At 47.4% G+C, this 24,963-nt stretch overlaps 1 protein-coding gene across 9 annotated transcripts in view; it reads right to left on the bottom strand.

The window, feature by feature from the left end:
* Positions 1 to 2,119: 2,119 nt before the first annotated feature.
* The window catches only part of LOC142022928 (transient receptor potential cation channel subfamily V member 2-like), a 65,571-nt gene continuing 42,727 nt past the window's right edge, over positions 2,120 to 24,963 (bottom strand). For 6 of the 9 annotated variants that reach the window (XM_075013265.1, XM_075013266.1, XM_075013268.1 and 3 more), the window contains 15 exons: positions 23,683 to 23,982; positions 23,146 to 23,282; positions 22,443 to 22,595; positions 21,663 to 21,803; positions 20,585 to 20,883; positions 19,966 to 20,142; positions 19,332 to 19,490; positions 18,239 to 18,322; positions 17,445 to 17,515; positions 16,333 to 16,498; positions 7,450 to 7,516; positions 7,055 to 7,362; positions 5,549 to 5,670; positions 4,273 to 4,367; positions 2,128 to 2,830 (listed from right to left, as the gene is read on the bottom strand). In XM_075013265.1, the coding sequence (XP_074869366.1) occupies positions 2,745 to 2,830; positions 4,273 to 4,367; positions 5,549 to 5,670; positions 7,055 to 7,362; positions 7,450 to 7,516; positions 16,333 to 16,498; positions 17,445 to 17,515; positions 18,239 to 18,322; positions 19,332 to 19,490; positions 19,966 to 20,142; positions 20,585 to 20,883; positions 21,663 to 21,803; positions 22,443 to 22,595; positions 23,146 to 23,282; positions 23,683 to 23,927 (2,310 nt within the window). In that variant the 5' untranslated portion in view covers positions 23,928 to 23,982 and the 3' untranslated portion in view covers positions 2,128 to 2,744. Of the gene's footprint in view, positions 2,831 to 4,272; positions 4,368 to 5,548; positions 5,671 to 7,054; positions 7,363 to 7,449; positions 7,517 to 16,332; positions 16,499 to 17,444; positions 17,516 to 18,238; positions 18,323 to 19,331; positions 19,491 to 19,965; positions 20,143 to 20,584; positions 20,884 to 21,662; positions 21,804 to 22,442; positions 22,596 to 23,145; positions 23,283 to 23,682; positions 23,983 to 24,322; positions 24,353 to 24,963 lie in introns of those variants that run through there. The other 3 variants (XM_075013270.1, XR_012648080.1, XM_075013271.1) reach the window with 3 other exon arrangements.

Here is a 24,963-nt window from a genome sequence, read left to right as displayed (position 1 = left end):
AGTTTTTCCATAGTAATTTACTGATTTCTTTTTGCCTATTTTGTGACTGGATTTCCAGCTGCATAGAAAGAGCCCCAGTAAATGGTTCATGTTGGCAGAGACCTGGCTTCCCCACAGACAAGCAATGCCCAAGGGCCAGAAAAGTTCCATTATATCTGAACTCACTCAAAAAGGCTGGGAAACAGAAGAAGCAAGAAAAGCTCAGACAAAAATTTTGGAACTTGCTCTGTCTCAACATTAGGATAATTGTAGCCCCTAATAGTTTCTTGCTCTGGTCCTCTTCAGAGGACTTTGGAAGCAGGTTGCCTTAGAGAACTCTACCGCAGTTCATTGTGGATTATGCATTGTTTGCAGAAGACAATAATCCTTTGGGTATGACCTTTGGCTTTTACTGACTAAGAACCCAACTTGCAAAATGTAAAGAATGAATAAAATAAATGAATGTGTAAAACACTTAAGAGTGCACTGAAGTCTATCTCCCCGTTTCCATTCTGTATGTACCTGTTTTTTCCATCTCTGTGGGGAGACAGAAACTATATGGAAGCAGGAGAAGAAGCTGCAGCAGGACTCCTGGGTGCTCCAAGTAACTCTTGATGCTGCCATTAGCAAAGAATACAATTTTCAAGTGGTTTTTGCCACTTTCACCAGTAACAGGCAGCAGACCGTGATGCCCCAGGAAAGTGCAATCTAGTAGCTGGAGGAAGGGTGGGCCAGCTGAGAAGGTGGCAAGAACACCACATGCCCCCAGAGAGGAGTGGGGCAGAAAGAGTCCACACTAGCTGTTGATAATGGGCCACATCCTCCCTGACTGACCTGACTTTGTCATCTCTGGCTCACCTCTTGACTGGGTCTCCCTCCTTTTCATGAGCCTGTATATTTAGGCCCTCGTCTGGAATTCCCATTCATGCATCTGACGAAGTGAGTCTTTGCCCATGAAAGCTTATGCCCCAAAAAATCTGTTAGTCTATAAGGTGCCACAGGACTTGTTTTTGCAGATACAGACTAACACAGCTACCCTTCTGATACCATCCACGATAGTATACTTCAGCAGAATGACAGAAGGTTGTTTCGTCTCTGTATGACAAATTGTCTGGTTTCTCTGTTCCACTTCCAGGCAGAGAGCTGAAAGGGCAGGACCTGCTTTGCCTAATCTACCATAGTGTGTGAGCGATTTCCCCAACATTTTAATATTAAAATGCCTCTCCTTCATCGATGTGATCAGGATGCATTGGAAACTCAGAGGACAAATTTACTACGTCACAAGTGGATGCAGGAATTGGCTGGAGGTCACCCTCTGCACATTTCAATGCTCCTGAAAACAGGGGTCCAATAACACTGATTTGAGCCTAGCTTAGGGCTGCCCCCAACTCTGCCAACACATTTCATCCCTGACTCAGAGCACATCATCCCCTGTAATGCTCCACACCCAGGTCTCCCGCCCCAGGTAGGGATGTATGTGAACCTCTAGAAACCCCCTCCCAAGATAAACTCAAGTGAAGCACCCCTGGAATACTTGATACTGTATGCAAGGTTTTCAAGCTGCTGCTCCTTTTTTATACGGAGGATCAAGGTGAGACATCATTTTCTCTTCCTGTCTTCCAGCAGAAATTTGTAGCACGGTACTCTCCCTATCAGAGGGGGTCAGCACATGAAAATCAGTGTCATCTTAGTAATCATCTGGTTCATGACAAGCCCCCTAAGACCAAGAAGAGGTTTTTAAAGAGGGGATGAGAACAGCACAGGTTGCATTAGCCCCTGGCCTCTTCAAGAAGCTCTGATATGAAGCGCTCAGCTGCCTTCATTTGCAGAAGAGCACAGCTGCGTGGAAGAGATGTCACAAATTTGCTTTTGTAAGCCACAGTTTCAGTAAGAAACAGCTGTTTGCTTTGCCTGCAGCTGCACTCACAATTTTTAAGTGCTTTTGTCACTGTCAGTACAGATACAAATGAATGGTTGTGAGGCCGTCTAATAAATGCCTAGATTTATCACCTTTGCGGAGAGAGAAGTTGTTACCCTGGGCTTAGTGACTCAATTTGAATACCTCATCAAATAGCTTCTAAACTGAAGCACACTGTCTTGCATGCAAACCAATGCCCTTCAGTCAGAAACTCTGAACAATGCTTTATGCACCTTTCATTCCAAAGCACTTCTGAGATACTCGGTTTGAAATGCAGTCAAATATGGGATGGAAGATAACAATGCAGAAGGGAAAATATTTTCGACTAAAACAATAGTGCAAACTTTAGTTCTCCCCAAAATCACATGGTATCATACTGTTAGCACGCAGCAGACAGGACCTGTGATTGGAAAAGTATCATCCAAAAGATCTACACACATTGCGCCACACGGAATTGACTCCATTGAAATTTTAATGCAGACTCCCAGGGAGACATTTCAAACCTGAGGCTTACATAACAAAGCCACCTCCTCCACCATCCAAGATACACACACACACCCTACCCATCTCTCTCACACACGTCCTCCTTTTTAAGCACTCTAGGAAGAAAGTATTAGGCAGAAGAAGGTGAGCAGAAGAGATTTCTTCAAAGGAAAACCTTCATATACATAAAAGCCAGAAACCGAAACAGTTTTTGATGACACATGTTAATACTGATTCTTCTTCCATCTCAGCATTAGCGGCACCATAGAATGGAGAATTCTCTTGCAGATGGGAGCAAGAACAGGCTCCCCATGCCAAGAGCATGCTACAGTCTTGTCCTCTCCTAGTGGCCCCATCTCAGTCTCTAGCTGATGGGGTGTAATGGCAACTGCTCTTCTGATGGTGCTGATCTTGCTTGTGCTTGCGATATCCAATGCCGTACTCTCTTCTCTGTAACAGGAGACAACAATGGTGACCCGTAATTAGCAGGCAGATAACAAAAGCAAGGAGAGTACAGCAATCCCTCCCCAACCACAAGTTCTTTAAATGTGAGATCTGAGTACACGAGTTTTCTTCTGTGTACCAGTTCTGCAAATGTGAGGCAACTGTCTTGAATATAAGTGAGTCAACATGAACCATCACATCCCAAACATTCAAATATGCATATTTGCATGGCTAGCCACCAGAATGTTGTCTCAGAGATTACTGTGAGAATAGGTGTTGTGCAGTGCAGGCTGGCTGAAAATGGCAATACAGGCCCAGCAACCCATGTGGAACAGGCCAGCTGGTACCAGCGATAGTGGCGACAGCATCCTGTCAAGGATGGGCCAACGGCAGCTGGGAGGCCAGCTGAGGAGAGAAAGAGCAGGCCAGTAGCCTGTGCAGGGCAAACCGGCAGCAGCTGAGAGGTTGGTCAGGGATGGCAGTAGCTGGGCCAGCAGACCAAGTTGGGCTTTCATAGGTTCAGTCCAGATTGCAGTCATCCAAACCTATTCCCCTCCTAAACTCTTACGTTCCTCTACCATGAATTCCCTTACCACAGGGTTTTCAGGAACATAGCCCTCGTGACTTGGGAGGGATCACTGCACTGAGCCAGTGTTAGGGCTATTGCAGGTTTAGAGAAAACTAAACAAATTCGATGTGAGACATTTTTGAAGCGTTGTAAATCTCCTTCTCCCACTGCCACGAGGCTAGCAGTTGGAAAGCAATTAAGAGGGACCAGTGAAGGGTCAGATTGATCCTGATGGAGCTTCAACATGAGGTTTGGCAGATTAAGTAAACAATTAATTTTATTTTAAAGGAACCAGTGTCTGTTGTCACCATTGGGCTGCTTGACCAAGCACAGCAGCGCTGCCCTGCAGCTTAGGGCAGGCAGTGAAGGAGAAGACTCTATCCACTTGAAAGTGCAGAGGATGTTCAGGCATGTACAATGTGATTCGAATTTGGCCATGATGCCAAGGTTAAACATCCTGACTCTTGCTGAATGTGCCCTAGGACCCTTAACAACCTCAGTGGGTCTGAACCTTATTTTTACATTTCCTATAAAAGGAAACCCTCTCTTGGGACATCGGTTTAATGTGGACATGAATGCACTTTACTAAATCATCAGCAGCATTTACTGTAGAATGTTATTTTTCTTAATGTGCCCCTCCTCCATTATGGAACAGACCCAAACCTGCTTAGATTGCACGAGGTGAGCTGACCACAAACGAAGGTGCCGGGGCTGCAGGACGCTTTACAGACAGCAATTTCACGGTGTGTACTGGGGAGGAGGGCAAAGTTTCTGGCACACAGAGTCCACCAAAGAGATACCAGGCCAAGCACAAAAAGCACTTGCCTAGCAAGGGACAGAAAAGAGGCTGAAATCCTTTGCTCAGCCCTGGATATCTTACCTAGGGGTGCTGTTTCCCAGCCTCTGGAGTCCCCAGGATCCTCCTTGATGACTCCCAGCTCCTTTTCCCAGTTGGCCCAGTCAATCTCCTCCACTCTGGAGACAGAAAATACAACAATTTCCCCCATTGTTCAACATACAATGAGGCGGGGGTGGAAACATTCTGAGGATACAGCTGTATAAGGATGCATCCGTGGCATCTTATGGACATCCATTCTGGTGGCTGGTGATCTGATCAGCACAGAACAAATTACTTGATGACACAGGCTGCACCAGGAAAGGCTTTGCTGCCAACGGAGTGAGTAAGTGCTGTGGGGTGTTTTAGTTCTGCACCTTCCTCTGTATTGGGAACAGTGCTGGTGTCTAAACAATAATACCCCAGTGCCCTGCAAGGGGGACACACTGCACAAAAGAAGTTTTCCCAACTTACCCCACAGCAAAAAGTCACCACTCATGAAATAACACAATGCAGCCAAGTTCCTGGTGTCATCCCAGCCCTGTGAATTTCGTCCCCTCTGTTGATTAAAGATAAGTCCCACTGTCTCATACTTCACATGAACAAGTGGAGTGCTGCCACTTTGTGGCTCACTTAGCATGGTGCAGAGGTGTAATGGAGCAGCATTCACCCAGCCAGAAAACTAATGGGGTGTCAGACATTAGTGCTCTTCCCACAGCTGGTCTAGCACAGCTATCTAGAACACCTCCACCATTGCTAGCCATGGTGGAATCGTAAGTGTTGATGAGCTGCCAGCATTTTTACCTTTTCAGAGTACAGTCAGATGACAGGTCAGCAGAGCACCTAAGGCTTGATTACACCACAGCATTGCTAAGATCAGTGGAACTACATGCATCTAAAATCAATGCTGGGAATAGTACAGAACTAGTGTAGACAAGGCCTTGGGGAGTTTGGTCTGATCATTCCACTGCTGTGGTGCTGCAGTGGACTGAAACCACTCAGACTGGATTCAGCTGCTTTTGTTTCAGGATCAAGCTTGTGGGTCAAAAGGCCCTACTGCAGGGGAAAGGAGCAGTAGGAAAATGACAGTCTCTTGGCTGTAAGGCAGGGCAGTAAAAGTACCAGTTCTATATGATGCCTAAATACCAAGGTGATGGATGTGCAAAAAAAATGCACAAGTAGGATAATCAATCACTCTTCTTCTCTTCTAAATAAATCCATCCTTACTAACAAACAAACAGGGTTTCCCCACTCACACAAAATGTTAACATGCAGACACAGAATTCAGAATGTGGGACTCTACCTCCATTTTTGGTCTTACCTGAAACACCATCTCTCATCTTTCTTATCATCAAGACTCACAGACAAGAAGCAGCCAGATCTCTGCTTCCTTCTCAGGCACCAAAGCCAAAACTTCTCTATTTCCAGAATGGCAATGGCTCTCTGAGGATACAAATCCACATTACAGAGGACCTGGTACAGGCAGAACCCAGTTGGGGGTCTACTTGAAGTTCTGATCAAGTCTTCCTCATGCACCAAGGACTATGGTTAGAAAGGCACTTTTGTAAACCCAACCATAATTGTTCCTTTATTCTGTCATTGCTTAAAGGCCCCTTGACCTGTAGGCTTAAGAAAATTGTAATTTTCTAGAGATAAGGACAGGACTGGGGATTATAAAAGCATAAAAGGGGATTCTGAGCTCTGATGTGTCCTGCAGTTCTCTCTAGCTCCCAGACAAGCTAAACACAACCTGTGCTGCCTAATGCTGCTGTAAAAAGGTCTCCCTTTGTTCAGACAATGGCTAAGCAGTCATGGAAGATGCTGCTATCTGCATTAGAAAGTCCTCCAAACCAGAGTAAGTCAACAGAAGGTATAAAATACAGACAGATCTTAACAGAACCCCATATGCAGGAACAGACACATCTCAAGTAGCAAAGGCATGACACATGCAAAAGGGTTAAATGTCTGTCTCTTTAACATGGTGTTGTTCCCCGGGCATGCTCAAATCAGTGAAAGTATTGTGTTGTTTATCCAATGTTTTATTGAGTGAAGGTGCTGTCACTCAATCTGCAAGGCGAACTTGCTTACATGGAGCCTCTGCAAGTCTGCCCTGAACCAGAATCCACTCCCACAGGTTGAGGAGTTGGTATAAATATCCCATTAAAATCAGATGTTAACAATGCCGTTGGGGCAGGGGACTGGACTCGATGGCCTCCCGAGGCCCCTTCCAGTCCTAGTGTTCTATGATTCTATGATTCTCTGAACAAGTACCACCAGCACAGCAAGGAAGTGACGAAGTGCCACTTACAATGTACAGTCCCGTGAATTAAGGAGGTCACAGTGTTGACAAGTATATCTGGAAGGTCCCTAGCTCAGTACTTCGGTCACTAAGTGGAGGGGTGTCAGAAATATGGGCCGTGTCTACATCAGCTCATGGGAATAAGGGGACTTCAAAGTAGGTGGGGTCCTTTCGAAAAGGAGCCCCATCGGGATGAGCCACATGGCGGCGAGGCGTGTCAATTTCGAAGTACCACAGCCACCCGCACCCTAATGAAGCACTGAATATGCATTTCAGCGCTTCATTTGTAAACTTCAAAATGGCCATTTGCATGGCCATTTCGAAGTTTGGGGCTAGTGTAGACGTAGCCATGGAGAGAGAAAGATCTCATTACATTTCTACTGTTTTGGCGCTCATTGGAGACTTGTGTCAAATCTGATGCACACCAGGAGAAAAGTTGTTGTGAATGCTTCCCACCAGCCCACACAGAGTGCACCATGTGTTATAAGGCCTATTTTGGAGGCCAGATGAGCATTGCAACGGACCTACCTGCAGCTTCCAGACGCTCTTGCTGTAACCAGAGACATTGGTGACCGTCTCGCTCATGAGTGCAATCAGCATGTTGAGCAGGAGGATGTAGGTCAGGATCACAAACAGCAGCAGCAGCAGTATGACAAAGTATTTGAATTTCATACGCTCCTGGAACTCCAGCTCTCCCATGCCAATGGTGAATTTGAAGAGCTCTAGGGAGGTGCTCAGCAGCCCACTGTACGACACGAGGCCTTTATCGTCATCCTCTTGGGTGACAGACTTATTCTGGGAAGCCATGGGGGCATCCCCTGTGAGGGTGACCAGAGCTGTAACGAAAGCAGAACAGTGACTCTTCTTTGGCAAGTCTCCTCCTGGTAGGTCTGCCTGTAACACAGTGCTGAGTCAATCCTCACCTGCTGCAAAGCCAAAGAGGAAGATCACATAAACCATGAGGAAGCGCAGCAGATCCCGCAAGATGGTCTGGAGATAGATCAAAAGGCTGTATTATTAATCACCAGTAGCCACACATTATATTTATACAGCACAAAATTACCAGGACAACAGGAAATTAGTGCATCTATCAAAAAATGAAATTTTGCTCTGCATCTGTTCTGACCACATTAACTCATTAATCCCTACAGTCACTCACAAGCAGGCCAAAAGTATCCATGTTCCCAGTCAATAGATAAGGATGTGATATAGATGCCCACTGCTGTAGTCACCAAATCCTATCAGATCTGGCAAACTTAGTACACCTAACATATTGCAGTCATGGTATTTATATACAAAGGATGGTGTGTGACGTATTAAATGAAAGCTTACACCATAATGGTCATCATAAACGCAATGAGATGCAAGTACAAGTGTTATTTCAGATGCATGTATGTACTGAAAATATTTTTAGAATCTGTATTCCAGGCTGGCTTGCTAAGCAGCTTTTGTCAGACATAGCATAGAACTGCCTATCCACCAGTCTCTAATGTAAATTAAGAATTTTGAATCCATATATAGCAAGCCTATTTTGTATATTAAAAAGTCAACAGTTTGTCCGCTGAGGGGAGAGAAGGGTTGAAATGTGAACCTAACATGAGAACGTGCATAGGAGTCTAAGCCCCAGGAGTGATCCTGCCTCTGTAGACAATGAAGAGCTGTGAAGAAGAAAAGGACATTTTGTGATCTTTTTCACTAAGGAACACCGTTGGAGCTGGATCCTGAATTGAATGAAGATCAGCAAGATCTGCATAAGGTTTTTGAGGGTGAGAAATGTTTTGAAATACAGGAGATTAGGCTGTCATGTTATGCTTCTCTTTTATTGTAATCATCTGTTTCCATTATGCTTACTCACCTAACTTGGCATTATTCTATTCTTTGAAGATAAACTTTTTCTTTTTTCATTATAAATTCCTCTCATGGCTGAGATATTACGAAAAGAGTGCATCTTCAGTTGAACCAGCAAGCTGGTGGATATTTGGTCTCCCTGGAGGCGGTAGTCTTGGTAATTACTCTGACAGGGGCTGGACACCACAGGGAAACTCTTTTGAGGTGTTCAGGGAGTGTTATAATGCAGAGTAAAAGCTGGCAGAGTTTGGGCAGACTGAATGCAGTTTAGCCCCATAGCCCCAGCAACTCTCTCTCCCCAGGCAGACCTCTGAACTGTTCGTAACTCTGGACAAAACAGTGGTTGACCTTTCAAAAGTTTACAACTGAACATTAACTTAATACAGCTTTGAAACTTAACTAAGAGAAAGAAAAGGGCTGTTTTTAACCATGTTGGTGTAAATGAAACAAGCACAGAAACCATTTCTTTACCTTGTCAAATTTTTTTGGCCTTCCCCCCAAACTTGTTTTTTTTCCAGTCATTTACATTGGATACAGTACTGGGCTGCATTTGCCTTTTGTTTTTGTCTCTGCTGCTGCCTGCTTGCGGGTGGTTGACCTGTCAGTTCTCAACTCTGGTGTTAGTATCTCTGAGGTTCTACTGTACTGGATTCTCTGGAGGTATAATGAAGCCAGTTGAAGATAATTTCTTGTAATGGCTGAGTGAATAGGTTTTCATGAAAGATATTGGCATGCAGACTCTTTCACTTTGGCTCTGTCATTACAACTCAACCAGCAATGGCTACAACACATCCCACTACTTCAGCCCACTCTCCCTCAGTCTTTCACTCACACACATCTCTTCTGATGCCCCTCATCTCTGCTGTGCAGCATCTCCTGCTTCTCCTGTTCTAAGTATCACATACAAATCTACCTATCTGCCTCAATGCAGACTTTCCAGTGCTGGGAAAGATCTCCTGGACAGACTACCACTCTATGTATGTGTGTGAGCATGTGAGAGAGGTGTCAACAAACCGAAGCTATTGTGGGGACTAGAATGAGTCCCAAAAAATCAGTTGTTTGCAATAACGGGAGGGTAGTGAGCACGACAAGAAAAAAGAGAAGTTACTCACCTGTGTAGTAACGATGGTTCTTCAAGATGTGTCCCCGTGGGTGCTCCACAGTAGGTGTCGGGCTCGCCCCGGCACCGCAGATCGGAAAATTCCTAGCAGTCTCCGTCGGGTCGCGCATGTGCCGATGCGCGCCATTCCTTCGGTCACATGCGCGATCCGGTCCCCACCAGTTCCTTGACCAACCACCCCGGATGCTTCTGAAAAACACGAAAACAGAGCTACGAAGCGGGGAGGATGGGCAGGTAGTGGAGCACCCATGGGGACACATCTCGAAGAACCATCGTTACTACACAGGTGAGTAACTTCTCTTTCTTCTTCGAGTGGTCCCCGTGGGTGCTCCATAGTAGGTGACTACCCAGCAGTGACCCCAGTTAAGGAGGTGGGTGTCCGCTTATGTGCGGCTTGCCCTTGATAGGACTGCTGTTGATAGGCGTGTATCCTCATCAAACACCCGGTGCATGGCATAATGCTTGGCAAAAGGTGTCGTAAGATGACCAAGTTGCCGCTCTGCAGATGTCTGTTAACGCGATGCCTTTGAAGAAGGCCGTCGACGTTGCCATCGCTCTGGTGGAGTGAGCCCTGGGCGGAACTAGCAGAGGGGTCTTACTGAGCTCGTAACACAGTCTTATGCAGGATACAATGTGATTTGAAATTCTTTGAGAGGATAGGCCTTCCCCTTTCGACCTGAGTGCAAGAGGCACCAGGAGTCTGTCCGTTTTGCGGAAGGGCTTAGTTCTGTATATGTAAAAGACCAACGCCCTCCTTATGTCTAGTAGGTGCAGCCGCGCCTCTTTGCTGGAGTTGTGAAGCGTAGGATAAAAATGAGGGTAATACTATTGGTTCGTTAATGTGGAACTCTGAGGAAACCTTTGGAAGGAAAGCCGGGTGTAATTGTAAAATCACCGCTTCTTTTGAGAATACTGTACAGGGTGGCGTTGCCATTATTGCTGCGAGTTTGCTCACCCTGCGGGCTGATGTGATGGTGAGAAGGAAGGTTGTTTTCAGGATAAGTAGCCAGAGGAGTATCAAGGCCAGTGGTTCAAAGGGTGGTCCCGACAGCGTGTGGAGGACCAAGTCCAAACTCCATGATGGCGATAGCAGTTTCCGAGGGGGGTACAGGTTTACCAGTCCCTTTAGGAACCTTGTGACCATAGGATGGGCGAATATGGTTGGTCCTTCCTCTTTATGTTGAAATGCTGATATAGCTGCAAGATGGACCTTTAGAGAAGATAGGGAGAGTCCGTCTTGTTTTAGCTCCAGCAGGTAGTCTACAATTGCAGTTATAGGGACACCCTGAGGCGCCAACTGCTTGGAAGAGCACCAGGAGTTGAATCGTTTCCACTTCTGTGCGTAAGTCCTTCTGGTGGAAGTCCTTCGACTGGACTCCAAGACGTGTTTCACTCCCTCTGAACACGTGCTCTCTCAGGCGCTGAGCCATGGATTAGTCACGCCTGTAGGCGGAGTCTTTGAGGGCGTGGGTGCACTATGGACCCCTGAGCCTGTGTGAGAAGGTCCGGCACTACCGGTAGGGGGAGTGGCGGGCGGCATGACATGCGCAGAAGCAGAGGAAACCATTGCTGTCGGTCCCAGGTTGGGACTATCAGTATTATGCGTGCTCTCTCTTTTTTGGCTTTCGCTAGAACCTTGTGAATGAGTGACGTGGGAGGGAACGGATAGAGTAGAGGGCCCTTCCATGGCACCGTGAAGGCGTCCCCCAAGGATCCCTGTCCTATGCCCGCTCTGGAGCAGTACTGAGGGCATTGTTTGTTGTTGTAAGTGGCAAACAGGTCAATTTGGGGAACCCCCCCATTTGTGAAAAACTTGTTGGAGCAGATCGGCACGGATCTGCCACTCGTGCGTGAGCGCAAATCGCCTGCTTAGCTGGTCCACCTTCACATTGTGGACACCGGGTAGGTATGAGGCTTTCAGCATTATATTGTTGGCAATGCACCAGTTCCACAACTGGACTGCCTCCGGGCATAGCGCACGGGATCTGGCCCCTCCTTGCCGGTTGATATAAAACATGGTGGTGGTGTTGTCGGTATTTATCCCGACTACTTTGCCATGCAGGTATTTCCGAAAGCGTCTGCATGCACTGAACACTGCTCTGAGTTCTAGGATGTTTATGTGCAATGTCTTTTCCTCGGGGCACCATAGCCCGAGTTACTTTGTTGCCGATGTGCACTCCCCATCCCATGTGGGATGTGTCTGTCGTAAGAAAAATCACGATTTGTGGTTGGTGGAAGGGCACCCCTACTAGTAAAGTTCTTGGGATCTGCCCACCATGCCAGAGACCTGCGCACCTCCGCTGCGGGCGATACTGCCCTGTGGATGGTATGGACTATTGGTTTGTAAACGCTCGCCAGCCAATGCTGCAGGCTCTGCATACGCAGCCTGGCATTCTGTACCACGAACGTGGTGGTCGCGATGTGCCCCAACAGTTGTAGACATGTTAAGATTGGCACTGTGGGGCTGTACGTCATCACTTGTACCAGGGATTTGATGGTGCGGAAACGGGCCTCGGGCAGGTATACTCTTGATGTAGTAGAGTCTATGCGTGCCCCTATGAACTCTATATTCTGCATAGGCTCGGTCTTTGATTTCGAGAGGTTGATAACTAGGCCCAACGAAGCGAATGTGTTTGTAGTGACGTGTATCATGCGTAGGACCTCTGCCTTTGAGGACCCCTTCAGTAGGCAGTCGTCCAGCAATGGAAAAATGAACACACCCTGTCTGTGTAGGTAAGCTGATACTACCGCCAGTGTTTTGGTGAACGCTCGGGGTGCCGAAGAGAGACGGAACGGAAGAACTCTGTATTGGAAGTGCTCCCTGCCTACTGTGAAGCAGAGGAAACGTCTGTGTGCCGGGTGAATAGTTATATGAAAATACGCATCCTGCAAGTCGAGGGCTGCAAACCAGTCTCCATCGTCCAATGCCATAAGTATGGAGGCAATTGTAATCATCCTGAAACAGTGTTTGCGCAGGTGCCGGTTGAGGGCCTGTAGGTCCAGGATTGGTCTCCAGCCCCCTGTCTTCTTCTCTGTTAGGAAGTACCGTGAGTAGAACGCTTTCCCTTGGAATTGTTCCAGAACTCTCTCCACCGCCCCTATGAACATGAGATGGTCCACCTCCTGTTTTAATCTTGTTTCGTGGGAGGGGTCCTTGAAGGAGGACTGGGTGGGCGGTTTCAGTGGAGGTAGTGATTGGAAGGGGATCGTGTATCCCGTGGCTATAATCTCCAGTACCCATTTGTCTGTGGTGATGTTTTGCCATTGAGAGTAGAACGGTTTGAGCCGATGGTGGAACATGCGCTGGGTTTGGCATTGAGGGATGGTGTTGATATTGCAGTCCTCAACATACCCGTCAAATTTGCTGTCTCAGGGCTTACCCCGAGGGTGTGCGACCCTGCTGGGGGTGTTGTCTGGGGGCCCTATGCTGTTGCTGCTGGAGGTGGCGCCCTTGGTCATAACTCCGTTGGTATTGTGTACGCTGAGGTTGATAAGCGTAACACCTTTGCTGGGGGTAAAACTTCCTCCAGTCAGAGGGGTATATATACCCAGGGGCCTAGGCGTGGTTCTTGAGTCCTTGCTGGAGTGTAGGACCGAGTCAGTTGAATCTGGGAATAACTTCTGTTTATCAAATGGAAGGTCTACGATTTTTGTTTGCAGACCCCTGGAAATGCCGGACGTTTGGAGCCACGATTTCTTATGCATTACCACTGCTGTGGCTGTGGAGCGTGCTGCCGTGTCTGCCACATCCAGGGCAACCTGGACTCCTGTTCGTGAGGTCGTGTAGCCCTCTTGGACGATCGCTTTTAGCACCAGTTTCTTATCCTCTGGAAGGAAATCCATGAGGGAAACAAGTCTGGAATAATTGTCAAAGTTGTGGTTTGACAGGTGTTCTGCATAGTTTGCCATTCTGAGCAGTAAGGTAGAGGAGGAACAGAGACTTTCCTACTGAACGTGTCTAATTTCCTCGCATCTTTTTCTGATTCTCCTGATTTATATTGGGGTGTCTTGGATCTCTGCTGTGATGATTCGACTACCAGGGAATTTGGTTGGGGGTGGCTAAACAGGAATTCCATGCCCTTGGCTGGAACAAAGTATTTCTTATCCGCCCTCTTATTTGTGGAAGGGGTAGTGGCTGGAGTCTGCCATATGTTGGTGGCTGATTCCATAATCGCTTCATCTAGTGGGATAGTGATCTTAGATGAAGCCGGGGGTCTTAAATTTTTCAGGAGTTTATGATGTTTCTCCTGCACCTCCGCTATGTGAATGTCCTGTGTTTGTGCTACCCTCTTGAATAGTTCTTGGAATTGCCTAAGGTCGTCCAGAGGGGGAAATATCCCCGGGGACAGTCCCCTCATCTGGGGAGGACAAAGAGGTGTCGCTTTGATATACCTCCCCTAATTCCTCCAATTCCTGGATTTGTTCATATGCTTGCCCTTTTGAGGATTCAGAGGGGAGGTCCAGGGCCTTTGGACCAACATCCGCCTGGGGAGGCTGTGTTCTTCTCATGGAGTGAGACTGAGTGAAGGGGTGTTGGCGAGGTGTGGGTGGGGATCTACCCCTGGACCTGGACCCCCAGTGCTGGTGTTCAGTATGGTAGGGACGGCCATAACAGCAGGGGCAAGGGCCCAGTGATGGGGATCTAGACCGTGATCGAAAAATGTACGCATGGGGTCTAGACGAGTGTGATCTCTGTGATGATGCTGATAGCAGTGGGGATGCTCTGTGATAGTATTCATAGGGGTCCCTACTGGAGATTGGTGAAGGCTGTCTGAGCCAGGGGGATGGTGGTTGAAGGAATGGGATGGAGGTCGAAGGAGTGGGGATGGAGGTCTGAAGCAGGCCATTGGAGTTGCTGCCTGATGTATTTCTGGGGGGGGAGCTAGGCGGTAACAGCAACGCGGTGGCCTCCGGGGATGGGCTGCGGTGCCATGTTTTGGCCTTTGCTTTTCCCTGTCCCTGCGGAGCAGGTGCCGCCCCCTCCTGTGCCGGGGACCTCGGCGCCGTTGTGGGTGCCGCGCTCAGTGCCCCTGTGCACGGTGCCGTGCGGGTAGCTTCCTCCAGCACCGTTGGGTCCGTTGCCGGGCACCCCTGCTCCGGCGCCATCAGCGCCCCAGGGCTTGGTGCTGTGGGAGTTAGTGCCACTGATGCTGGCGCCTGCAGCGCCCCCAGTGCCGACTGCTTAATGGTCGGAAGCCCCGGCGCAGCTGCGTGCGCTACGGTCATCCCGCTTTGAGCAGCCCGCAGGTCAGAGCCCTGTGCTCCGCTCATCCTCCTCGCAGGTGTTACTGGCAAGGATCGAGCTGGAGAAAGCTTCCTTTTCTTTTGTACAGAGGAGGTTAGGGAAGCCGCCTTCCTCTTGTGTGACCCTGAGGGCCCCTCTTTATGGGGCTTCTCCGATGGTTCAGGTTGGAGGGCCTTATCAAATAAAATCATTTTCAGTCTCATCTCCCTGTCCTTTCTGGCTCTGGCCATGAGCTTGGAGCAGCGAGGACACTTTTGTGGAACGTGGGTCTCCCCAAGGCAACAAATGCACTCGCTATGCCTATCTGAGGCAGGCATGGCCTCGTGGCATGACGCACATTTCTTAAACCCCGGCGAGGACATCTCGGCCCGGGCGGGCATTTAGTCTTTGAATGTTAATAGGGCACTTAACAGCTAATCATCCTGGCAAAAAGACAACGTTTGCAGCTTTTAGGGTAGCAAACCGCTTAAGGCGGCCACCTCCGTTCTTCTCTTTCTCCCTTTTTTTTTTTTCCAACTATACCTACATTTAACGAAACAACTTTAACAATGCTAACTAAACTATCAAAGTAATAACTATTAACAAGATTAACAAAATTAAGAGATAGTTTTATCTTTCACAGGCATTGGAGCCGGAGTGGAATCTGTCTGCAGCCGTTGGCGGTTGAGAAGGAACTGGCGGGGACCGGATCGCGCATGTGACCAAAGGCGCACGAAGGAACGGCGCACATTGGCGCATGCGCGACCTGACGGAGACTGCTAAAGATTTCCGATCTGTGGCGCCGAGGTGAGCCCGACACCTACTGTGGAGCATCCACGGGGACCACTCGAAGAAGAATCATTCTTCTGCTCTACTCTGCACTGATTAGGCCTCAGCGGGGAGTACTGTGCCCAGTTCTAGGCACCCCATTTCACGTAAGATCCAGAGAAGAGCACTAAATGAATAAAGGTCTAGAAAACACAACTTATGAGGGAAGAGTGAAAGAATTAGGTTTGTTTAGCTTGGGACATACCACCAGTTTTCAAGTACCTAAAAAAGTGTTACAAGGATGAGGGAGAAAAATTGATCTCCCTGACCTCAGATGATAAGAGAAGCAGCAATGGACTTAAATTGCAGCAAAGGAAGTTTAGGCTGGACATTAGGGAAAAAACTTCCCATCAGGGTGATTAAGAACTGGAATAAATTGCCTAGGGAGGTTATGGAATCTCCATCATTGGAGATATTTAAGGGCAGGTTAGGTAAAGATCTATCAGGGATGATCATTCTAAATGGTGTTTGGGCCTACCATGAGGGAGGGGAATAGACATGATGATGTTTCAAAGTTCCTTCCAGTTTTAATGGTCTATGATTCTTGCGATCTAAAGGAACTATTTGAAAACTGCTGCAAACTGAGACAGTGATCTGCCCCATGCAGCAGTCCATCACTCTCAAGAGAATAAATTTACTCAAACTGGTGTGGAATTTCAATGTTCACAGCCTAAGTATTAGCTCATTTCATGGTTCTGATGGTCCTGAGGAGAACTGTTACTGCAGCAATCGGGTAGATGCGTTATTTCCATGAACATCTTTTACAGGCTTTATCTACACACTAACCTTCTGTATCATGACACAATAGATCCCAGTCCATTGGAAGCCCCGAGTGTAGTACAGCATGTTCACCCATCCCAGCAGTAAGGAGAATACCATTGTCGGCACATAATCTTCTGAAAGCATGATGTACAGCACAGCCGAAACCAGCAGTGAGACTGCTTGGAGCAAGCTGAGGGAAGCGGGGGAGTAATCAGATTCACAGTGTGGTGAAAGTTTCAACACCATATCCTTTTTGTGCCACACAATGCAGAGCCAGCTCCATCCACCAGGGGGTAAAAAGAGGCAACTAATCAGACCCTGTAGTTATAGGTTGGTTAGCATCTAAATCTGTCTGTAACCAACTTTCTGCACAAGTTTACTGCAGATTAGTTAAATATTAGCAAAGTTCACATGATGGAAAATCTCAGATACACTGGGCCTTACTTTCCACTGGATATATTCACTTACCAGATTCAATTTCAGTGGCATTACATATGCATAACTGGCGTAAAAACTGAGAGAATCAGACTCATCATATATAGAGACACATACACACAAATTATGAAGTCTTTTCCTCTTAACAAAAACACCTCACTCTCACATAACACTCTTCAACCATTGAGCTCAACATGTTTTATAAAAGCAGGGCCATGTATTATTCTTATTTTACAGATTGGGAAATTGAGGCTTGGGCAGATAAAGTGACTTGCCCAAGGCCATGAGTTCAATGGGAACCATTGGCGGAGCCAGGAAGAGACCCTAGGTCTTCTGACTCCCACTTCAGTACGCCATCCACTAGGTCACATGACAAAATCTCAGTCACTGTAAATGAGCAATTCCACATAAGAGCTCATGTTGTTATTATCTGTATTACAGTAGCACTGTGACACCCCAATGCATGAGACAGGGTACAAATGAAAATAAGAGACAATCCTTGACCCAGAGAGCGCATAATCTAGGAGCATGACATGAGGCGACAGGTGGACGAAACAAGCAAAAAATTGGTTGGAAAGATGGGATAGCTGCTGTGTGTGAGAACTGGTCATTTCTGCTCACCACCCGCCTCCCTATCTCTTGGTGGGTCAGCTGCCTCTTAACAGAGGTTACTTTCCTTTTCCATAATCTGAAGAACGTACAGAAAGATCTCGATGCAGCCATCAGAGAAGATGTTCTTCAGGTTCCGCCATCTCCTCACAAAGTACAGAATCTATCAGAAAAGAGAAAAATCAACAGGAACAGATGGTTAATGAAGGAAGATACCTCTCAGTCCAGTCCATGCTGGGTTAATATATTGCACAGCAAACAGTTTCTTCATAGTCTTTTTATGTTACATTATATGCTCCAAGGGTCACAAAATTCAAACAATGCCTCTTTGATGATGGAAAAGGGCTCTTGGTAACAAAGAACCAATAAAGAAGCAGTAGCTGAGCCACAGATCTTGTACGTGCCTTTTTAATACCATGTGTCAGATAATTAATGTATATTTACTATTATATATCACAAAGTCCTTCTTCTGACCAGAGGTGGGAAAAGTATCCAAAAAGTTCCTCGAGTAAAGTGTAGCTGCTTTCACTTCTGATTACTTGAGTACAATAAAGATGCAACGTGTGCATGTATGTGCAAGTACTTTTACTCAAGTAGTTTTCCAGAGGCACAGTAATGGCTTGTACTCAAGTACACCCCCCCCCCCGCACTTTTACTCAAGTAACTTTTGAGGTACTTTTCCTATCCCTGCTTGTGACCTTTTAAGTTACGTCCATCTTCCTCATCATCCCTGTGTCACCCTTTGCTTGCTTTCTCCTGCTTATATTGCAAGCATCTAATGGCAGGATGTGCACACTTTTGGTATTATAGAAATAAATAAGAGCAGTGAAACAATGCCAGGGGTCGCTGTTTTATTTCAGGGTAATCAGGTTATAAATGTTTGTACCTGAACAACTGTGAGATAAAAGCCTCCCAGGAAAACAATGATCTGCAGGAAGCTGATAGCTGTTAACTCTGCAGGAAATGGAGCCTGTCAGAGAAAAACAAGAACATGAAGACAACTTTGGGAGCTGTAACAGGCCTGTACACAGGAAGGGTGTGAAACCGCCCCCAGTGGGTCACCCCACCCCTTCCCTGCTCTGCCCCCACCCTGACCCCCTCTTGGAACAACCTGGCTAGGAACTACCTGGGCAGGGGGCAGGCAGGTAGCAGCAGACACAGGGGATTGTCTCTCCTTGGCCTCCCCCCCGACACCCGCATTTACCACAGGGTGCTTCGCCACTGCCTCCTGGACTGCTGGAGGCCTCCCAACCTCCTACAGAGAAGTGGGACTCAGTGGACTCGGAGGCTGAGGCGGAGCACCGTGTGGTGAATGCAGGGGGAAAGATGGGAGGGAGGCCATGGAGAGGTGATCCCCTGTAGCTGCTGCTGCTGCCGCCGCCGCCGCCATCTACCGTGTGTCCCACAACCCAGGTAATCCTCCTCCTCCTGGGCCAAGCAGGAGGATGGACTGAATCTTGGGGACAAGCTAGGGTGGGGTCCTTGGACTGAGTGCAGGGTGTGTGGAAGAGAGGTTTGACTGTGCAGGGATAAGGTGTTTGAGTTGAGCTGGGGGGCCACGTTCAGGTGGAAAGGAAATGTTGGACCCTTGTGGGGGGGGGTGGAAAATCAGGTTAAGTGGGGGTGGGGTGGGGTGTTCAGGTGGGGGGTTGGTGGAGCCTTGTAAGGGTGGTTCAGTTTGAGTGGAGATGGGGGTCCTTGGGTTGAGCAGGGGATGGGCTGTTTGGGCCCAGCAGGGGGCGGCGAGATCAAACTGGGGGTGGCTGGAGGAGCAGTGGGGGGACAGGGCTAGCTGGAGAGCTGAGGGTGAGAACAGAAGGACAGGGCCCACTGTGGGAGGGGTTCCATATTTATTTAAAAAAGCCCCCTTCCCAGAAATTCCTGCATACAGGCCTGCATAGCCACCCAAAGCCCTTTTAAAAAACTTACCACCCCAACATTCAAGCTCACTCCACCCTATGCAAGTAAGATAGCCCTACCTGTAACTGCAGGGGACGGTGGTAGGCAACAACCGTGAAGATGACCATGAACATAAAATAACAGAAAAAACTGAAGTAAAATCTCCTGGCTGCAAATGAGTCCCATTTATGCTGAAGTAGTTTGTTCAGTGGCTCCAAAACCACCATCTTGTATCGATTCTAGGAGGAGAGGAAGAAGAAAACGAGACATCATCAGGGATCCAGAGTGTCCCTAAAGCCTTCATGTTCCAGTGTTGGAATTCGGTGGCCAGAAGCTAAGCATGTCTATTTCAGCAGATCCCTCTGCATGAAAGGACGCTGGCCTTTTATTGGACCTGGACACTGTTGTTTTCCTCTTGGAGAGGCCCAGCCTGAGTCAGGCTCTACATCAAGGAACAGAATACAAAGATCCCTAACACCTTCCTGATTATAAATTAGCAACAAATCTAAACAGGATTAATAACTAACTACTCATTAATCAGATACGTAAATTCCTCTAAGTAACAATGAACAAATTCACACATTTTATTTCCCTAAGGTAAAAACCACCTGTAATTTCACATTCATCTCTATGCTTTATATAATGGAGGGTGACAGAATAAAAAATGGGCAAAGCCATTCTGTATTTAATTTTAAATAAGTTCCCATGACTCACTGGTGTGTCACTGCTCTCAGCAAGGATCTCCAACACTGAATTTTTCTCATAACTATCCACAGAGGACAAGTCATAGAGAGAGATGTGGACAGGTCCATATGTCCATTCAGTGAACTTGCGAGACAGATGCCGGTACTCCGGATCCTTGATCTCTCTTTGGAGAATGTGTCTGAAGATCTGAAGGGAAAAAGTTTATTTTGCTCTTTGCATATACATTAAGATATCAAATTAAGTTTCTAGTGTACCTTAATTGTCTTTATCCCTTTAGCACTGCTTCCTGCATATGTGCTGCATGTATGTTTTTGGTCCTAGATATGATCGCCGTCTGAGAATCTGAGCCAAACTGAGCCCAACTACTACAAGCTCTGTCAAAGGAGTGGCAACTCACATCCCAGACCAGGAGCTTGCAGCTGTGACTCCATCAGCACAGCTACTAATGGGAGGGTCTGGAAAAGGCTTTTTTCATGCCTTCTGCAGTGGCATTCCTGCATGTGGGATGGGACAGTCCCATGTGCAATCAAGTAGGACACATCTATGTGAGACCCAGTTTCTAGGCAAGGGGTCTCACTCCACTGTTCTATTTCTAGCCATGCCCAGAGAACACTCTGGTTGCATTTACCTCTACTTTTCCCATCTTGGCAGCCAGTTTCAGTGGTGTTAACCCATCCTCGTTCACTATCTCCTCGAGCTTCTCTGTCAGGTTAATCTTTGTGCTGGCCTTTAAGATCTCATCATACATCTTGCTCACTAGCTCTGTGTTCTGCTCGGTGTCATCTGCAATCGTCACCAGGGCATGAAGAACTGTGTTGCCCAGGGAATCCTGTTCCTGGAGCCTGGCTTTCTGGAAGGGGTTATCAAGGAGGTATTTTACCACATCAAGCTGGTTGGTGCAAGCAGCCAAGGAAAGGGGAAGTTCACCTGGAGAGATGAAGACAGGGTTTGAAAAAAGGTAAGTAATTTTAGAAGTAACATATGTTTATCTTAGTTTGCAATCTTGTTACTGTAGCAATGGTGGTGTGGATGGCAGCAGGTAATATAGGCAAGGGAAGGCATTGCTGTCCCAAAACTGCCTACACTCCCTGGCCATCCAGGAAGGCTGTAGCCACGGTGTGGCAGCCCAGCTCCCTGGCAGCCCCAGGCCTCCATGTGGCCAGGAAGGATTGGGTGGGGGTCAGGCGGGACTTGGCTTCACAGGGTGGGGAGGAGGTTGCTGAAGGGGCAGGGCCTCAGGCAGAAGGTCTGGGGCATGCCTTTCCCAGCTGGGCCTCCCCCCAGCGCTTTTGCTAGCTGAATCTCTGCATCAGGCTCAGATATTTTGTACAATGGTTAATTGGTACAGTAGAACAACCCCTCATTACTGCTGGGAGCAGCTGATCTCATATTTTGCTTCCACCAGTCCACACCCACTCCCCTGACTCCCTTCATCCACTCACGGGAGGGGTAGGTTGAAGCAGCCCCATGACACTAAACAGGAGGAAATGCACACAACTGAACAGTAGCAGGCAAGCACTGACTGGTTCAGGGGAGAGTTCAGTCTGGTGAAGAGGTTTAGCTACCTCAGTAGGCTGGGACTGCTGGGGTTATGGGACGGAGGAGATTGCACCCAATGAATAGAAGGACAAGACCAGGAAAGGACAGTGTCTCCATATACTTCAGAGCTCCCAGCTCACCAGCTAGAGCCTGCAATGTTGGCTTACCAAAATAGAAACACACCCCTTCTTTCTTCTTCTGGAAGAATTCACCATGGGCTTTGGCATGGACATTGGCTCCATTCTCTACCAGAAGCTTCACTAAATCTAGTTGCCTCTTCTCTATGGCGATATGGAGTGCTGTCTGGCCTAAGGAACCAGGCATTACAGTCAGAGCTTGTGATGACGCCACGGACAGATGGAGCAGGAAAGGTCTTTCCAAAAAGCCCCACTGAAGTATCAAATCACCAACAGTAATATTGACAAATGGATGTACTATGTGCAGGGAACTGGAGGCAAATACTGACTTTGCAACAGCAACCACTGGAAATGCAATTTGGACACTAAGCAACAGTGTTTCCTTTAAGTTTAGCCCAGGAAAGATTCAAATGCCACCTAGCTGATTATGAAAGAGCCCAGACAGCAGCAAGTGTTTCTACTAGTGGTGCAGAGTCACACATGCTTTGATGCACACGCAAACCTTAACAACAGAATCTCACCCTAATCCCAGGTAAATAAAGCAATATTACTCCCATTTTTCAGATGCAGGAAATGAGGCACAGAGAGGTTCAGTGACTTGGTCAAAGGCAGAGAGGTAGGTGTCAGAGTCAGAATTAGAATTCAGAAACGCCCAGCTCCCTTTTCTGTGCTCAGTATATGCATTCCACAGATGAGGACCTCCAGCATGCTGTCAATTATGCATCCATCCAATTCCCATTATTTTTCATAGGTTCAGCCATGTTGATTGTTGACCTCAAAGTCAGACACACAATCCTGGAGAGTCCTTACCTGCATAGTAACTATCAGTGCATGCAGCATTAACAAGTGGCTTTCGGTTCTCAGTCTTCTGGTCTATTTCTAACAACAGGGGGATAGTGGTGTTTCTCCCATTTTTTAAATTCAGCAGGGCTTTCATTAAGCAAGTCTTTCCTGTCTTGGCATCTAGGAGAGAGAGAGAGAGAGGTGCTTAGTACATGATGGCACCACCAGTTTTGTCTTGCCCAGAACTCTACTGTCCATGGAGCATTACAATTACATATATTAATTAAAAATCCCTTTCCTACTATATTTCCAGCCTGGACTAGAAGCAAAGAATCTTGAAAAAAAATACTGCTCGGCACTTTACATCCATAGACCTCAAAACACTTTACACACAGGTGGGTGAAAGTATCACTAGACTCATTTTACAGGTGGGGAGAGTAAGGCATGAAAAAAGAAAGCAACTTGCCTGACATAAGGCCATTGGTGGAGTCGGGAGCAGCACCCAGAACCCTGTGCTTTAATCCCTGGGCCACTCCAACTCTTGTTTGTGGCTGCGAGAAGTTCAGAGTCCAAACTTTTGATGTGGTGGCAGGGCGTACTGTGTGCAGGGGAGTTGTGAGCCTACAGACTTTTAGTTTGGTGCTTAAAGTGAGCAGCAAACTCTTTGAGCTACACGGCCCACTACCAAGGCATGCGTTAAATCTCCAGAGAGTACTGAGCATGTATCTACCTGTATATTCACTATTGGAGAGAAATTTGGAGGTCCTACTCAAATAATCAAGCAATCCATCCAGCTCGTCTGGGTTACCCCTTGAGACTGCACCAAAGAGCCGATCTCTATCGAAGTAATTTGAGTCCTTTTGGCTTCTGGAAAAATGTGAAGAGTTAATCATGTTCTAGACAGTAAACAAAAGAGTAAGCACCAGTCTCCCCTAAGGTGCCATGGTGTCGCTATAAGAGGAGTGACGGGCAGGGCAATTTGGCAGAAGAAATAATTAAACTCTTTCAAACCAAAGAATAAAAAGAGACTAAATTCCCACAAGCCATTTTTTTGGTTATTTGCATTGGCCTCAGCACCTTCTGGTTCCAGGCAGAAGTGCACTAAGTGTGGGGATTAAGGGGTCAATTGTACCCCTCTCTAACAGTGCACCAACCCCTCACGAACGCAGGATTTGTGCATTTTCACTCTCTTCAAAATTTCTGGCACCCTCTTGAATTTCATTTGGTAATGGAAGACTTCCCCAGGCCAGACCCCACAATTACTTACTTGCTGGAAAGTCCTGGTCGGTAATTCAAATTAACCTTGATCATTGAAGGAAAGTCACTGCTCTCTTTCCCATAAGAAGTTTCCAGGGGTTGTGGCTCTTCCTTCTTTCCATTGGCCCCCTTACTTTCTCCCTGTTTACCAGCTGCAGGTGTACCTTCTTTGATGCTGTCATCTGTCTCTAACAAACCAATCAGCCTGTTCTGTGACAGGCGTGGCTTCCCATACATAGCATTTGAGTTATCCATGTTTGGTGGGACGGTGTTTCAGATCGTTAAAGGTGCTCCCACTAAGAGGAGAGGTCTTCAAAAGAATGAGAAAATCCGTTATGGCAACTGAATTAGATCTTTCACTTGCAGTTCATCCTTGTCCATCCTGCTCCTTTCTCTTATAAAAGAGAGCTCCTACTGACCTAGAGCAGTGTTTCTTAAAACTATGTTCCATGGAACACTTGTGTTCCAGGAACAACTCATAAGTGTGCTGTGAGTCTCTGACACAATGATACTGACTCCATGGTCTCAAAAAGTTTAAGGAACACTGACCTAAAAAGTCCCCAAATCATTGTCCTAGGATCCTTATGGTCTAATATAGCGTTTCTTAAACTTTGAGTCCACGGAACACCAAACAAAAAGAAATTACTCACCTGTGTAGTAACGATGGTTCTTCGAGATGTGTCCCCGTGGGTGCTCCACTGTAGGTGTCGGGCTCGCCCCGGTGCCGCAGCTCGGAATTTTTCAGCAGTCTCCGTCGGGTCGCGCATGCGCCGATGCGCGTCGGTCCTTCACGCGCTTACGGTCACGTGCGCGATCCAGTCCCCGATCAACCGCTCTGGATGCCTCTGAAAAAAAAAAAAATACTAAAAACAGAGCTCCGAAGTGGGGAGGAACGGGTGGGTAGTGGAGCACCCATGGGGACACATCTCGAAGAACCATCGTTACTACACAGGTGAGTAACTTCTCTTTCTTCGAGTGGTCCCTGTGGGTGCTCCACCGTAGGTGACTACCCAGCAGTAACCCCCCCCCCAAAAAAGGAGGTGGGTACCCGATTTATGTGCAGCTTGCCCTTAAGGACTGCTGTCGACGGGCGCGTATCCTCATCAAGCATCCTGTGCATGGTGTAGTGCTTGGCGAAAGTGTCGTAGGATGACCAAGTCGCCGCTCTGCAGATGTCCCTCAGTGCGATTCCTTTGAAGAAGGCCGTCAATACCGCCATCACTCTAGTGGAGTGAGCCCTGAGTGGAACTGGTAGCTGAGTCTTACGAAGCTCATAGCACAGTCTTATACA

The sequence above is a fragment of the Carettochelys insculpta genome, chromosome 19, assembly GCF_033958435.1.
Source record: "Carettochelys insculpta isolate YL-2023 chromosome 19, ASM3395843v1, whole genome shotgun sequence".
NCBI lineage: Eukaryota > Metazoa > Chordata > Testudines > Carettochelyidae > Carettochelys > Carettochelys insculpta.
This window is presented reverse-complemented; position numbering and strand designations above follow the sequence as displayed.